The sequence below is a fragment of the Danio rerio genome, chromosome 15, assembly GCF_052040795.2.
Source record: "Danio rerio strain M-AB ecotype USA chromosome 15, GRCz13ab, whole genome shotgun sequence".
NCBI classification, from domain to species: domain Eukaryota; kingdom Metazoa; phylum Chordata; class Actinopteri; order Cypriniformes; family Danionidae; genus Danio; species Danio rerio.
Window position 1 is genome coordinate 22331092 of NC_141035.1, and position 13404 is coordinate 22344495.

At 35.1% G+C, this 13404-nt stretch overlaps 1 protein-coding gene across 2 annotated transcripts; it reads left to right on the plus strand.

The window, feature by feature from the left end:
- The first annotated feature begins 5230 nt into the window (after positions 1-5230).
- lim2.3 (lens intrinsic membrane protein 2.3) lies at positions 5231-12044 on the plus strand. 2 transcript variants are annotated; one of them, XM_087282691.1, is made up of 6 exons: positions 5246-5333; positions 6103-6112; positions 7050-7240; positions 10093-10242; positions 10548-10682; positions 11867-12044. In XM_087282691.1, the coding sequence occupies exons 3-6, from the start codon at positions 7066-7068 to the stop codon at positions 11923-11925; spliced, it is 519 nt and encodes a 172-aa protein (XP_087138817.1). In that variant the 5' UTR covers positions 5246-5333; positions 6103-6112; positions 7050-7065; the 3' UTR covers positions 11926-12044.
- Positions 12045-13404: the final 1360 nt, after the last annotated feature.

Consider the following 13404-nt stretch of genomic DNA (forward strand, 5'->3'; position numbering starts at 1 on the left):
GGAGGAGGTTGGGTCAGTCGATCAGTCACTCAGTCAGTCAACAGCAGCCTCTGGTGGATTTATGTGAGAACAGCAGGCGTGAATGGCACTCGCGAGAGAAATTTGAGATCACAAAAAGTGTACACAGTACACAGTATACTCGTGGATTTGCAAAAACAAAAACTGAAGAAAAAAGTAGCTTGTTTGTTAAAGTATAATGAAAAGAGCTTGTTAAAGTGTAATGCCTGGAAATGGCAAAAACTGCACTTTTTTGGCAGAGGAAGTTAAAAATACCTGACTTCCTGTTGTATTTGAGATTTTACTACAAGAGACTTTTTTGTACGTGCTGGCATGTTTGATGTGTGGGCCAGTTTTCACATGTGTGCGTAAAATGTAGCTCAGGAGCCACTCTGTTGAGTCATTTTACCACACGCACTTCCGAAACCTATAACAAACATAAATTTTGAAAGTTTCGTGATGTTTTTGAACATGTTTAGACCCTCAAAAATGCGATTCATTCTAGAGAAGATAAAGAAGATGAAAAAGAAACAGCTATTCCAATAGGGCCTACGCACTGCAGGTGCTCAGTCCCTCAAAATAAATATAATAAAAACTTTTTAAAAAGTAAAGAAGCACTCAAAGACAGTATAGGTTTTGCTCTACAAGAACATGTAAAATTTGCAATCTTTGCAGGGCTGTAGTCTCAGATATATTGCAGATCTGTTTAGTATGTGAGCATGAACACGGCTGTGGGCCTCAGTGGAACTTACGCCATAACTTTAGCATTTCTATCTGAAGCAGAATGTGTTTGATATGTAAATACTGCAGGACCAAACTGCTTGGAGCAACAAAAAAAGCACAAAACTACAAAAGTATCCCTTACAGAGACACTATGTGCAGCAGTGTTGGTACAACGAGTTAGTATTCAGACCGCAGGACAAACCAGTGTTGACAAGTAAGTTGCTAAAGTCAGGTCTATTTGTTACTAAAGGTTGATGAATCTTGTTATGATGTCATTGTGTCATGACGTCATTCCATGTCCCAAAACCCCAAGATGACATACATTTATTTATTTATGAAAGTAATGTAATCACCATTATAAAAAAATAACCATGGTTTATGGTTATTTTAGTAATAACCATGGATTTGTTTGGCTGTAATGGCTGTAGTAAAATATGAGGTTATACATAATAATCGCCACAGCGGAATGAACAACCAATTATCACGGCATGTGTTTTTCGCAGCAGATGCCCTTCCAGCCACAACCCAGTACTGGGAATTTTTAAAAAAGGCAGTTTACATTCAGTGTTTTATTTTTTTCATTACAGTATTATATGATTGAACAGTAAATTATTCTGAACAATTGTTCTTTTAAAGGTCCTGTGAAGTGTGCTTTTCTATCGATGTTTGATGTAATCTCAACTGAAAAATGAAGAGGGGGTAGGACATAGAGTAGGCTGACCCCTTTTTAAAATAGTAGCCAATTACATATTTGTTTTTATCACAGCTCTGCCAGTAATAAGGCAAATGAGAAGTGTCATGCATGGGAAGTATGAGGTGATGTAAAAAAAAAACATTGACCCATTGATCCAAGCTGTGCATGTTTATATCAGTTTTATATCTCCTAAATCCAGATTTTGTCACTGTTTTGGAGCACACCAACATATAGATGTTTTAAAACTAACAGACTGAAGCACCTAACATATTTTTATTTTTATTTCATGTAAGCTTTTAGCAGTGAATGAGTCATATTTTACTTATAAAAATATAGGCCTAGAGTAAAACCTGTTTACATTTGTGTACTGTATAGTAACTGAATTTTATTTTTTACATTTTTGCCATATTATTTAACATGGTAATAAGGTAATGACAAGTACTGCTCCTTAGTTCACTTCAGTCAGCCTAAACCTATAGTGACTGGGATGGGACATGTCTGGCTCACTTTTTTTGTCGTGGCCAAGACAAAATAACTTGTGGAAATGTGATAGGTCGTAGGAACATCTTATTAACTTGTGAAAACATGATCACTTGTCGTGGCCGCGTGATGTGAAATTGAACCCTCGAGATCTTATATTTAGAGAACAATATAATGTACATTTATGGTGGCCATTGCTTCTTATTATGAAGAAACAACATACATCTCTCGTGGCCACTACTTCTTAGGGCGAACTCACACTATGTACAGTTGCCTTCAACCGGGCTGAAGCACGCTTGTCCCCCTCCCGTCTTTACCCACGGCCCACACTTACATTGCATTCAGACCTAAGCACGCTGTTGAGTTTAAGAAGCGCTCTCGCTCAGCACATTGGAGATTTCTTTATATTGATTTAGTTGTTTGGGAAGCAGTAACACGCAGTCAATATTTCGCCGAACAGCCACCTTTGATGCTCAAAAACAATCATAAAGTCCTCGTGCTGTAGCAATTATGGCCTGGGCACGGTTCGGATAGCATAGTGTGAGTGCGCCTTTATGCTGAGGAAACCACATACATTTCTCGTGGCCACTAAATCTTATCTTGAGGCATTGACTTATATTTCTCGTTGTCACTACATCTTATGTTAAGGGAATGACTTACATTTCTCAAGACTACTACTTATATTAAGGAAAGGATATGCATTTCTCATGGCCACTACTACTTATGTTGAGGGAATGACATGCATTTCTCGTGGCCACAAGTTCTTATGTCGAGGGAATGACATACATTTCTTGTGGCTACTACTTATGTTGAAGGGAAGGATATGCATTTCTCGTGGCCCTACTTCTTATGTTGAGGGATTGACATACATTTCTCGTGGCCACTACTCATGTTAAGTGAACAATTTTCACTTCTCATGGCCACAAGTTCTTATGTTGAGGGAATGACCAACATTTCTCATAGCCACTACTTATGTTGAGGAATCGACATACATTTCTTGTGGCCACTACTTTTTATGTTAAAGGTACGACATGCATTTCTCATGGCCACTATTTATGTTAAGGGGAACAATATGCATTTCTCATGGCCACAAGTTCTTATGTTAAAGAAACAACATACATCTCTCATGACCAATACTTATGTTAAAGGGGAACAATATTCATTTCTCGTGGCCACAAGTTCTTACGTTGAGGTAACGAAATACATTTCTCATGGCCACGACTTGTTTTGTTAAGAAAATGACTTACAATTCTCGTGGCCATAAGTTCATATATTGATGGAACGACATACATTTCTTAAGTCTATTACTTTCAAGATGTGTTGGCGATCATCAACTACGGACCTTGCTATGACGGTTTAGGGTAAGGGGAGGGTAAGGGGAGGTGTAGGCTATCCTCAACTACATAGCAAACCTTGTACCGCCCACTAAGATAGCACCCATGCTACAGTGATGGTTGGGTTAAGGGTAGCAGAAGGTGTAGGCGATTGTCAACTACCACCCACTAAGGTAACGCCCATGCTACTGTGACGGTTGGGTTTAGGTTAAGGTGAAGTGTATGCGATCGTCAACTACGTAGCGGACCTGGTCAACTACGTCATTAAACTGCAGGCTGCAGCGTGGACTGTCTCACTACTTTTTATATAAATGGAACAGTATGTTTTTCTCATTGCCACAAGTTCTGATGTTGAGAGAACGATATGCATTTCTTGTGGCCATAACATATCATCACGCTCCCATGACATATTATCACATTTCCACGAGTTGTTTCTGTGTTCACGTGAGCTGAACACATCCCTTACTGGTCACCATATAAACAAGACCAGCAAGAACTGGCATAAACCAGCAAACTAGTATCAAAACCTAACCAGCATATGCTTTTTTTTTCAGCAGTTACCGGACAAAATAAACATGCAGAAATTTCAGAATGTATGTTGAAAGATTGTACAACTCACCAAACTCTGCCTCATGGCTTTCATCAGGAGAAAAAGCGCAGTAAGATAAGCCTAAATTTACCTCAGAAAGCCACCATCAGCTCCTTAGACAGAAAATGTACTAAAGTTAATCGTTTTGATAAATGTATGGTATGATATATGTAAATATATTAGTTTTTCTACATGTGTATTTCTTTTAAAACTAAATGTTTGTTTTAATTGTAGATATACGGTCATTTAAAACAAAATATTAAACCTATATTGTTAGACTATTTTAAAAACAAAGTCATTATATTTTTTATTTTAATGTAGCACTTCCAAACCCATTTGATTTAATCTTCAAACCTAATATTACAATGTAGCTTTACCAAACAATACCCTGTAGTTCACGGCATTCCTTGTGCTAATAACCTAAAAAATTTTTGCAGCTTTGATAAGAAACACAGCCCAGTTAATGCATATTGAATTGAATTGTGAAATTAGTGTCAGCACTGAGTCCTATTTTTCTCTCTCTCCCATTTAGTCAAGGAAATACCGTAAACATGTCGAAGTTCAGCTTCCTTGCCCAATGTGTCTTTTTTTTTTTTTTTTGGCTAAACGTCTCCCTCTGCTGGTGCACATTCTTAAACTGGACAGTATTTAACCACAGTGCTGTTATTTTCGTTATAAAAACCTCTACACATATTTATCACAACGAAAAATTACAGCTATTCAGTTCTTTCACAATTACATTTTATTTATCTACATATATAAAGTCAAACCTTTATCTGTATACTCTCTTGGAAATGAACGTAGGCCTATATATATCTTAAAATATCCTAATCAGTGTGAATGGTACCTTTACGTAATTCCAGCTGCTATTATGTTCAATGTCCTGCAGAGGATTGATGTTTTATTTTTTCCTGAGGGCAGATGAGCTCTATTTTTATCTGTTCATTACTTTTTTTTCCGGTGCATTACCTTAATGCAAAGGCACTAGATGGCATCTAATGTCTAAGTAAATTCACTAAATGGATTCTTAACTTTTTTGGTTGACAGTTTAATTCAGCATAAAAAAAACTACTCAAATATAGGGCCGTCAGTAGAAATGTGCTACAGTGAATGGATAACATGTTCCATGCATATTTTATGTTTTACATTTTTGCACTGAAATTAATCAATATTTAGAATTTTTTTTACTTTTTTCTTTCTTTTGTACTTGACTTAGTAGTGTTTTTAAAATTTCCTAAAATCTGCTTGTCATTTTGCTGTCAACTTGTCAATTGAAAGTCCTTTGTCATCAGTATTAGTAAATAGTTTTGTATTTTCAGCAGATTCTCTTAACACTCATCGGGCCTCTCTGATTGGCTGCTGCTTTGACAGCTCTATTGTCCCTGTCCGCTCTCCACCAGACCTGTGCCCTCACAAAAAATAACTGCCAATCGCTCATGGAAATCTGCCTGCATTGGCATAATTCAGCTTCACACTATTCAATCTGACAATATTTTTGGGAAAAGATAAAAAGCAGGTAGGTTATTTATTATTTAATTGTGATTTGATTTGTTATTGTGGCTTGTGTGTTGCAAATCACTGTTCTTGTGGCCAATTTGATGATGTGGTTTAAATGCTTTAGATTTGTGTGTAAACAGTGTTCATTGTGAATTAATTGTGTTGGTAACATTCATTAGGAATGATTAATTTGGTAAAACATACTCGAAACTACAAATGAACATAAAATTAATTTGAGAATTTGTTTAAACAACTGATAAGATTTGTGTATGTGTGTTTAAAATTGAGTAATTATTTATGATGTTTCATTTCATTTTAGCACAAGTTCGGTCCTTTCTGATGTAGTAAAGTATTATTTAATTCAAAATCACAGTTCTTGATGATTACTAAAATCAAAAACAAACCCAGGTATAAATGCTACTTGAAAACGTTAAAAATTTACTTAACTAAAGGTTAAATTGTTAGAACAGAAATAAAAATAAAACAACAAACCCTAAAAGAAATATAAAAATAACAAAAAAATGCAATATATAACTCAATGCAATAGTAATAAAATATCAATAAATAATATAGTTGGTCCAAATAACTGAATGGCATATAGATATAGCCTAATGAATACAACAATAAAAAACAAGACTAAAATAGCAGTTTATTCATCAATACTTGTTCTAATATTATATTAAAGAGCATTTAAAAGATAATAATACCAGCATTCCCTGCTGAATAAACAGCTTAAACCAACCTAGGCTGGTTGGCTGGTTTAAGCTGGTCTACCAACCTGGTTTTAGAGAAGTTCTGGCCATTCCAGGCTGGAGATGACCAGCTAAAACCAGCTATGTCCAGCTTAAACCAGGCTGATCAAGCTGGTTTTAGCAGGTCATTTTCCACCCTTACCAGCTAAGACCTGGCTGGAAATGGCTGGAAACCAGCCTGGAAACTGCCAAAACTCCTCTAAAAATAGGCTGGTCGACCAGCTAAAACCAGCCAACCAGCTTAGGATGGTTTAAGCTGTTATTTTCAGTAGGGTAGAATATAAATAATACAAAAATCTAATTCTAACCCAAAATCATGACAATTTAAATTAAATCTTAAATATTATTTAAAAATAGGATGCACGTTAACATGAAATTTATCTCTAAATAAAAAGTTAACTTCGCTAAACTAAAACAGACATCTATAAACCACATTTAATTGTTAATCTGAATACAAACTAGGCTTGAAAGGAAAGAAATACTGATTTTTAAGCTGATAAACTGTAAATATGCAGTTCTGTAGGTTGTTGAGTTGTAAAAAAAATACAAAATGCCATTGTAAAATCTTGATATCAGTTCAGTGCGACATGGTGGCACACCCGCATGTTCTCCCTGTGCTTGCATGGGTTTCCTCCGGGTTCTCCAGTTTTCCCCACAGTCTAAATACATGCGCTACAGGTGAATTGAATAAGCTAATTTAACCATAGTCTATGTGTGTGTGTGAATGCAAGTGTATATAGGTGTTTCCCAGAGGCGGGTTGTGGCTGGAAGGGCATCTGCTGCGTAAAACACTTGCTGGATAAGTTGGCAGTTCATTCCGCTGTGGCGAACCCTGATTAATAAAGGGACTAAGCCGCAAATAAATTAAATGAATGAATGAATGATAACAGTTCATTTTAAACCATAAATCAAAAGTGTATCAGCAAAAAATGTCTCAATATATCTTGATGCATTAACTTCAGTGTTTTCTTATATTTTGTCAGTGTGTGTAGGTGCAAGATGTACAGCTTTATGGGAGGTGGATTGTTTTGTGCAGGAGTGGGAAACATACTCTTGGTGATCTCCACTGCCACCGATTACTGGATGCAGTACCGCCAGTCCAGCAGCTACATGCACCAGGGCCTATGGCGCTACTGTGTACCTGGAAAATGCATGACACACACAGACAGCATTGGTGAGACCAGTATACATAGACACCATATGTGGACGTTACAATAAAACAATAAGCACTATGCATGGGCCGGTATAAGACTCTGAGGGTATGATAACCTTGGACATAAATATCACGGTTTCATGTTATCACGGTATTGAGATTACTGCTCTAAATATATATTCTTTTTAAATGCCTGGGTAAAAATCTAAACCTTTTTCCCCCTTTGTACACAATCTATTTTAATTTGAGAAACATTTAAAATAAATTAGAGCAGTAAACATTTGAGGCTAAATAATTCAAATTAATCATTGACTTATGCTGTCTTCATTGGTTTCTAAAGCACTGCTTTTTTACTATTTAAAATGGTATCTTTAGATTTTCTGCTGCAGATACTGTTGTCCTTAAAAACGTTTTTAAAAAAAAAATGTAAATTAAAAATCTTACTCATACCTGAGGTATAGCAGAAAATTTTGATGGTTTTAAAACCTTGACTTATCCAAACGGCGGTATACCTTGAACAGGTTATCGTCCCATGCCTAAAACACTATGAAGTTTGCAGTGAATGTCTAACAGCTAATGGGCATTTAACCTGTTATTTTACAGTTATATTCATTGTAAACCACGACTTCACGGGACATATTGCTTTTCCAAAATGCTCATCCGATTATTTAATACTTGCTGTCTTACATTTGTTTTAATTGCTTTTCAACAAAGACAAAGTACACAGCGCAGGTTTAACAATAAACATGGAAATTTAAACTGAGATTAAATGTATATGTGAGGTATAGTGTACATAACTAAATTGTGGATTAGTTTTGAATTTGGAAAGGAGGATTTAAAGAGAGAAGGAAATTAATTTATAAGAAAGTACAATAAAGAGAAAGAGAGAGAAATAACATTAATACTGACAGAAAGCAAGGTTGTGTGTGGAAGAGTATGAGGGTTTAGTTCAGAGCGGTTGAAATATATTAAGAAATTGAAGAAATGGATTCCAGAAGCTGGTAAAGATGGACATTTTTATATGTGAATGTATTTTTTCTGATGTAATATATTCTTTAACCCTTTGACTGCCCCTCTACCAAACGCTTAACCATATTTTGACTGTTTTAAATAATGACTGTTACAGTCATATAAAGAATGACTGTTTTAAATAATGGTTTACACTACACATTGTGGGCGACGCAGTGGCACAGTAGGTAGTGCTGTCACCTCAGAGCAAGAAGGTCACTGGTTCGAGCCTCAGCTGGGTCAGTTTGTGTTTCTGTGTGGAGTTAGCATGTTCTCCCTGCGTTTGTGTTGGTTTCCTCCGGGTGCTCCGGTTTCCCCCACAAGTCCAAAGACATGCGGTACAGGAGAATTGGGTAGGCTAAAATTGTCCATAGTGTATGAGTGTGAATGAGTGTGTATGGATGTTTCCCAGAGATGGGTTGCAGCTGAAAGGACATCCGCTGCGTAAAACATGTGCTGGATAAATTGGTGGCTCATTCTGCTGTGGCGACCCTGGATTAATAAAGGGACTAAGCCAAAAAGAATGAACTACACAATGTTGGTTTACAAAAAAAAAAATCAAACAAACATAATCATGTTGCACTACTACACTTGATTTTGGTTTTATTCTAAAAAAAAAAAAAAATTAAATAAAAATAAAACTTGATTGAGCAGAAATTTTGAATGAGAATCTGAAATATTTGATGGCATACTTCAAAAAATAAAGATCATTTAGTATTAAAAAATGTTTCTTTTTTTTTTTTTCAAATAAATTGGTCACACTTAATATTTTCAGATTTTTCATAATATATGTATCAAGTCTGGTACTTTTAGCATAAACCGACATATTAACCATTTAGTAGAGGCTGATATTTCAGAAATTAAGAGATGTGTTGAAAAGTGTGTTAAGTAGGAGTTAAGAAATGCAGTCCAAACATTTTTTTTCTTGGTGGGGTAGTTAAAGGCATAAGCAGATTGGCCTTATTTTCTTAGTTGAATCAAATGGACTTTTCTAGAAATCTCAATTTGCATCAATCAAATTGATTAAAAATATTAAGTTTAACTCAAAACAATTTCGTTCAAACATGATTAAGTTAAAAATACCATAAAATAACTAAAATAAATGAGTTTAAAGTACCTTAAAAACGGTTGGTCACACTTTACAATAAGGTTTCATTAGTTAATGTATTTATTAACATTAAATAATCATGAACAATACTTGTGCAGCATTTATTAATCATAGTTTAACAATTACTAATGCATTATTAACATCCAAATTCATGCATATTAACATTATAATTTCCCTGTGAGTTAAGATGAATAACAATAAACATCTGTATTTTCATTAACTTACTTTAACCAACATGAACAAATACTATAATACAGGCGTTGTTCATGGTTTGTTTGTGTTTGCAAATGTATTAACTAACATGGACTAATACGACCTTCTCTTAAAGAGTTAGCAAAATGTTTTCTTGACTTTTCATTAAATAATTTTTTACAGTGTATCAAGATTTCACAAAATGAAACCAGCAATTTAAGTCATTTATTTATCTCAGTACTGATCGTGTACTGGTTACCAAACAGTCACAGGTGTATGTTTGTAATTATTTTGCTACATCTTAAAACCTGGCTCGACAAATCAGAATCAACACCGAAAGCAAATGATTCGTTTTATGTACTATATTTTTTACTACAATAATAATGTAGTAATGTTCAACTTAATTTGTTTGTTTAAATTCAGTCCATATAAACTGTTTGCAACCACTTACCTTAAAAAAAATTGTAAATGAATCATTTTTTAGTGAATGAAATGACCTGTGTATTTTATAATATAAATAATGGAGCACTTTGTACTAACTAGTCTCTGGTTTGGTTTGAAACAGCATACTGGGACGCCACCCGGGCCTTCATGATCCTGGCCACCTTAGCTTGTTTCTTTGGCATGATCATCGGTGTCATGGCTTTCATCAACTACTCCTCTTTTACCGGCTTTGACAGGACCTTTGCTGCGGGAATTCTCTATTTCATTTCATGTAAGAATGTCTATGCATACCTTACTGCTTTTTTGCTTATCCATATACAGGGTGATTCAAAAAGAGAACCATAACTTTGAAAATCTGTAATCAAAGAAACATGATAGATCCTTGGGTATAATCAATGTGAAGAATATTAGCAAAGTTCATAGATGTTTAATATGACCCTCTCCAGACACTCGAGTGACATCAACTCTAAAGTTGTGGTATTCATTTTGAAGCACCCTATATATCTCCAAAAATGAGTTAGTTAAAGTTAAAAAAGTAGTTAAAGTGTATTAGGATGTTGTGGTTGTATCTTCCAGGCTTCTTTGTGCTGCTGGCCATGGCTGTCTACACTGGTATGACAGTCAACTACTATGGGAAACGTTATGGGAACTGGCGGTTCTCTTGGTCATATATAATGGGCTGGGTTTCTGTGGTGCTCACTTTCTTTTCAGGTAAACTAAATATAATGTGTGATTAAAAATGCCATGAAATGTTCATAAAAAGGATATATTAGTTAAATGGAGAGTTCGTCCAAAAATTAAATGACCAAAAATGGGGTTTTAAACCTGAATTTTTTTTTCTTCTGTTGAACACAAGAGAAGATGTTTTGAAGGATGCTGTTTGCTGACACCCATAGAATTCCATAGTATTCCATAGAAGGAAAAAAATTACTATCGAAGTCAATGGGTGCCATGCTTCAAAATATGGTCTTTTGTGTTTAACAGAGGAAAGAAACTCAAATAACTTTTGAAGTAAATGTGAGTAAACTATGGAATTTGTTGACTGAACTTTCCATTTTAAGCTTTATTAAGTGTGTATATGTGCATTTAAAATGGCTGGCTATTGACCTTAGCTAGGGTAGAGCCATGTTAAATGAATTAGTCATTTGTTCAATAGCAGAATTCTTGCATTAAAACTACATTATGTGTGATGTTGTGCAGAAAACTGAACCAATCAGAGTCTCAGTGAGCAGTGTGCCAAAAAGATATTTAGCTCCGCCCACTACCGAGAAGCACTGCAAATTACATAATCTGTCTATAAAAGAAAGTCTGTCTCCTGACTTTTTAATTAAGTGAATTGGGTCATTCTCAGCATCTCGAGATTGTATTTGTTTCCCTTAGTAAAGCCCTTAGGTACATTTGTCTTTTTGGCTTATTGTCATACTCACCTTGCTGATTGGTTTGGTTCTCTGTATAAAACATTTTTTTAATCCCTATGGGAAAAATGAATGAGAAAATACTGGATCCTGAAGGAAACGTGGTCAGCCACTAATGTACATTATATAGCATCTAACACACATTAATTGTGGTGCAGTCACATTTACAGTTGCTCTACAAGACCTAGCAGACAAATGTCTGCTATTTAATATTTTATATCTGCCGTTTCATGTGAGAGAATTTTTTTTTTGACACAAAAATTTGCTTCAGTTTTTAAACGCACATATGCATTTTCTATTGCAGTAATATATGCCATGTGTTTTTGCCATGCATTTTGTTCATTGTAAGTGTTTGGCTAATACACAACATTATTTTCTTTGGTAAGAATCCTACAGAATTAAACTAGGAACATTTTTATTATTGAATAAGCATTGATGAAAAAACTGAAATGTTACATCATGCCGTAACTTTTTCTCCAGGGATCTTCTATATGTGTGCTTACCGGATGCATGAACCAAGAGGACCCATGTCACGCTGATGCTTTTCAGTTCAGATCCACTGCAGTCTGATCATGTCATCCCTGATCCCTTCATTTTAGAACTGTCATTTATAGTTTATTTTAGAATTACAGAACTCAAATAAATGACTGATACTGAACTGCTCAATTCTTTTTTGTATATGCATACAGAAGTCTAATTTAACAAAACAACATAAATATACGTTGGTATCAAAATATGACTTACAAAATACATAGATTTTTTAGAATATTTTTTAAGAGTCATTGATATTACTACTATAAATAATACAGGTTTAAACAAAACCTCTATTTATGTCCATACACAACTCAAAAATAAACATTCAGTCCATGAATGAAAAAAGGACAATTTATAGATTTTTTTATTTCACCCTCATCACTCATGAATGTTTTTTGAATTTATGTGCACGATGTTACCATAGAAACATAAGTTGCTTGCCCTTACACTTAAGGTCGAAACGTCCTTTTATTGTTAACAGAGTTTTATTTATTTATTTTGCTGTAAAAATTACACTAAAATGGAATTGTAATTGTATTTTCAATAGGAAACTTTTGGATTTCTAGTGATGATTCTAATTTTTTAAACCGCAAAATATTATTGAAGGGAGACAGCTGGATAGCCATATATTTTAGATCAAATATCCACATGTGGCTTGCCTACCACTGCATTAGCCATTCAAACGATAGGTATTGGTAAGATTTGTAATGTTCTGAAAAGAATATTATTGTATTTGATCAATAGTTCAAAATGTTATTACTATAGGGTGTTTTCACACCTGAATTATTTAGTTCAGTTGAACGCACTGTTCGTTTTTCCTTCTTGGTGCAGTTGGTATGGGCAGGTGTGAATGTAGCAATCACACTCATGTGCGATTGCTACAAAATCGGACCAAAAAGTTTACGAGACTTCCTTGAAGAGATGGTCTCGGTACGCTTTCCAACGAACCCTGGACCGGTTCATTTGTGGTAAGATCATGATCTGAACTAACCCCTTGATGACCCAACCGCAAAAAGTACTGCGCCTTTTTGGACTATTGTTAATCCAGCTGCAGTTGTCCGATTCACTGTCCCATCTTATGGGGTGTGGAGGAAAAATACTTGTCAGCGTTTACAAACAATTTTAAACAGAAAGAGAGAGAGAGGGAAAAACATTACCGGATGGATCGTTGGTAATATTTCCAGAGATGAGCATGTAGCAGTTAAGCTACTAATTAGTTTGCGTCTCCTCCTGAGGTGACCTGAGATGCGCCTTCATCATTTGCAATGCATTAAATATTGTTTTTCCAGCCGCAGCTGCACTTCATTCTCGAAATGTATAGTTTGTCTGAAGTGATGTATATAAACTATATAGTATACTATAACTAGAGATACAATTTCTTTCCATTTTCTTGTGGGAGATCCATCAGCATTTTCCCGCACGTTAATTCTGACCAATCAAAAAGTTTAGGACGTTCAATAACATCTGGCTTAAACTGCGGTCAC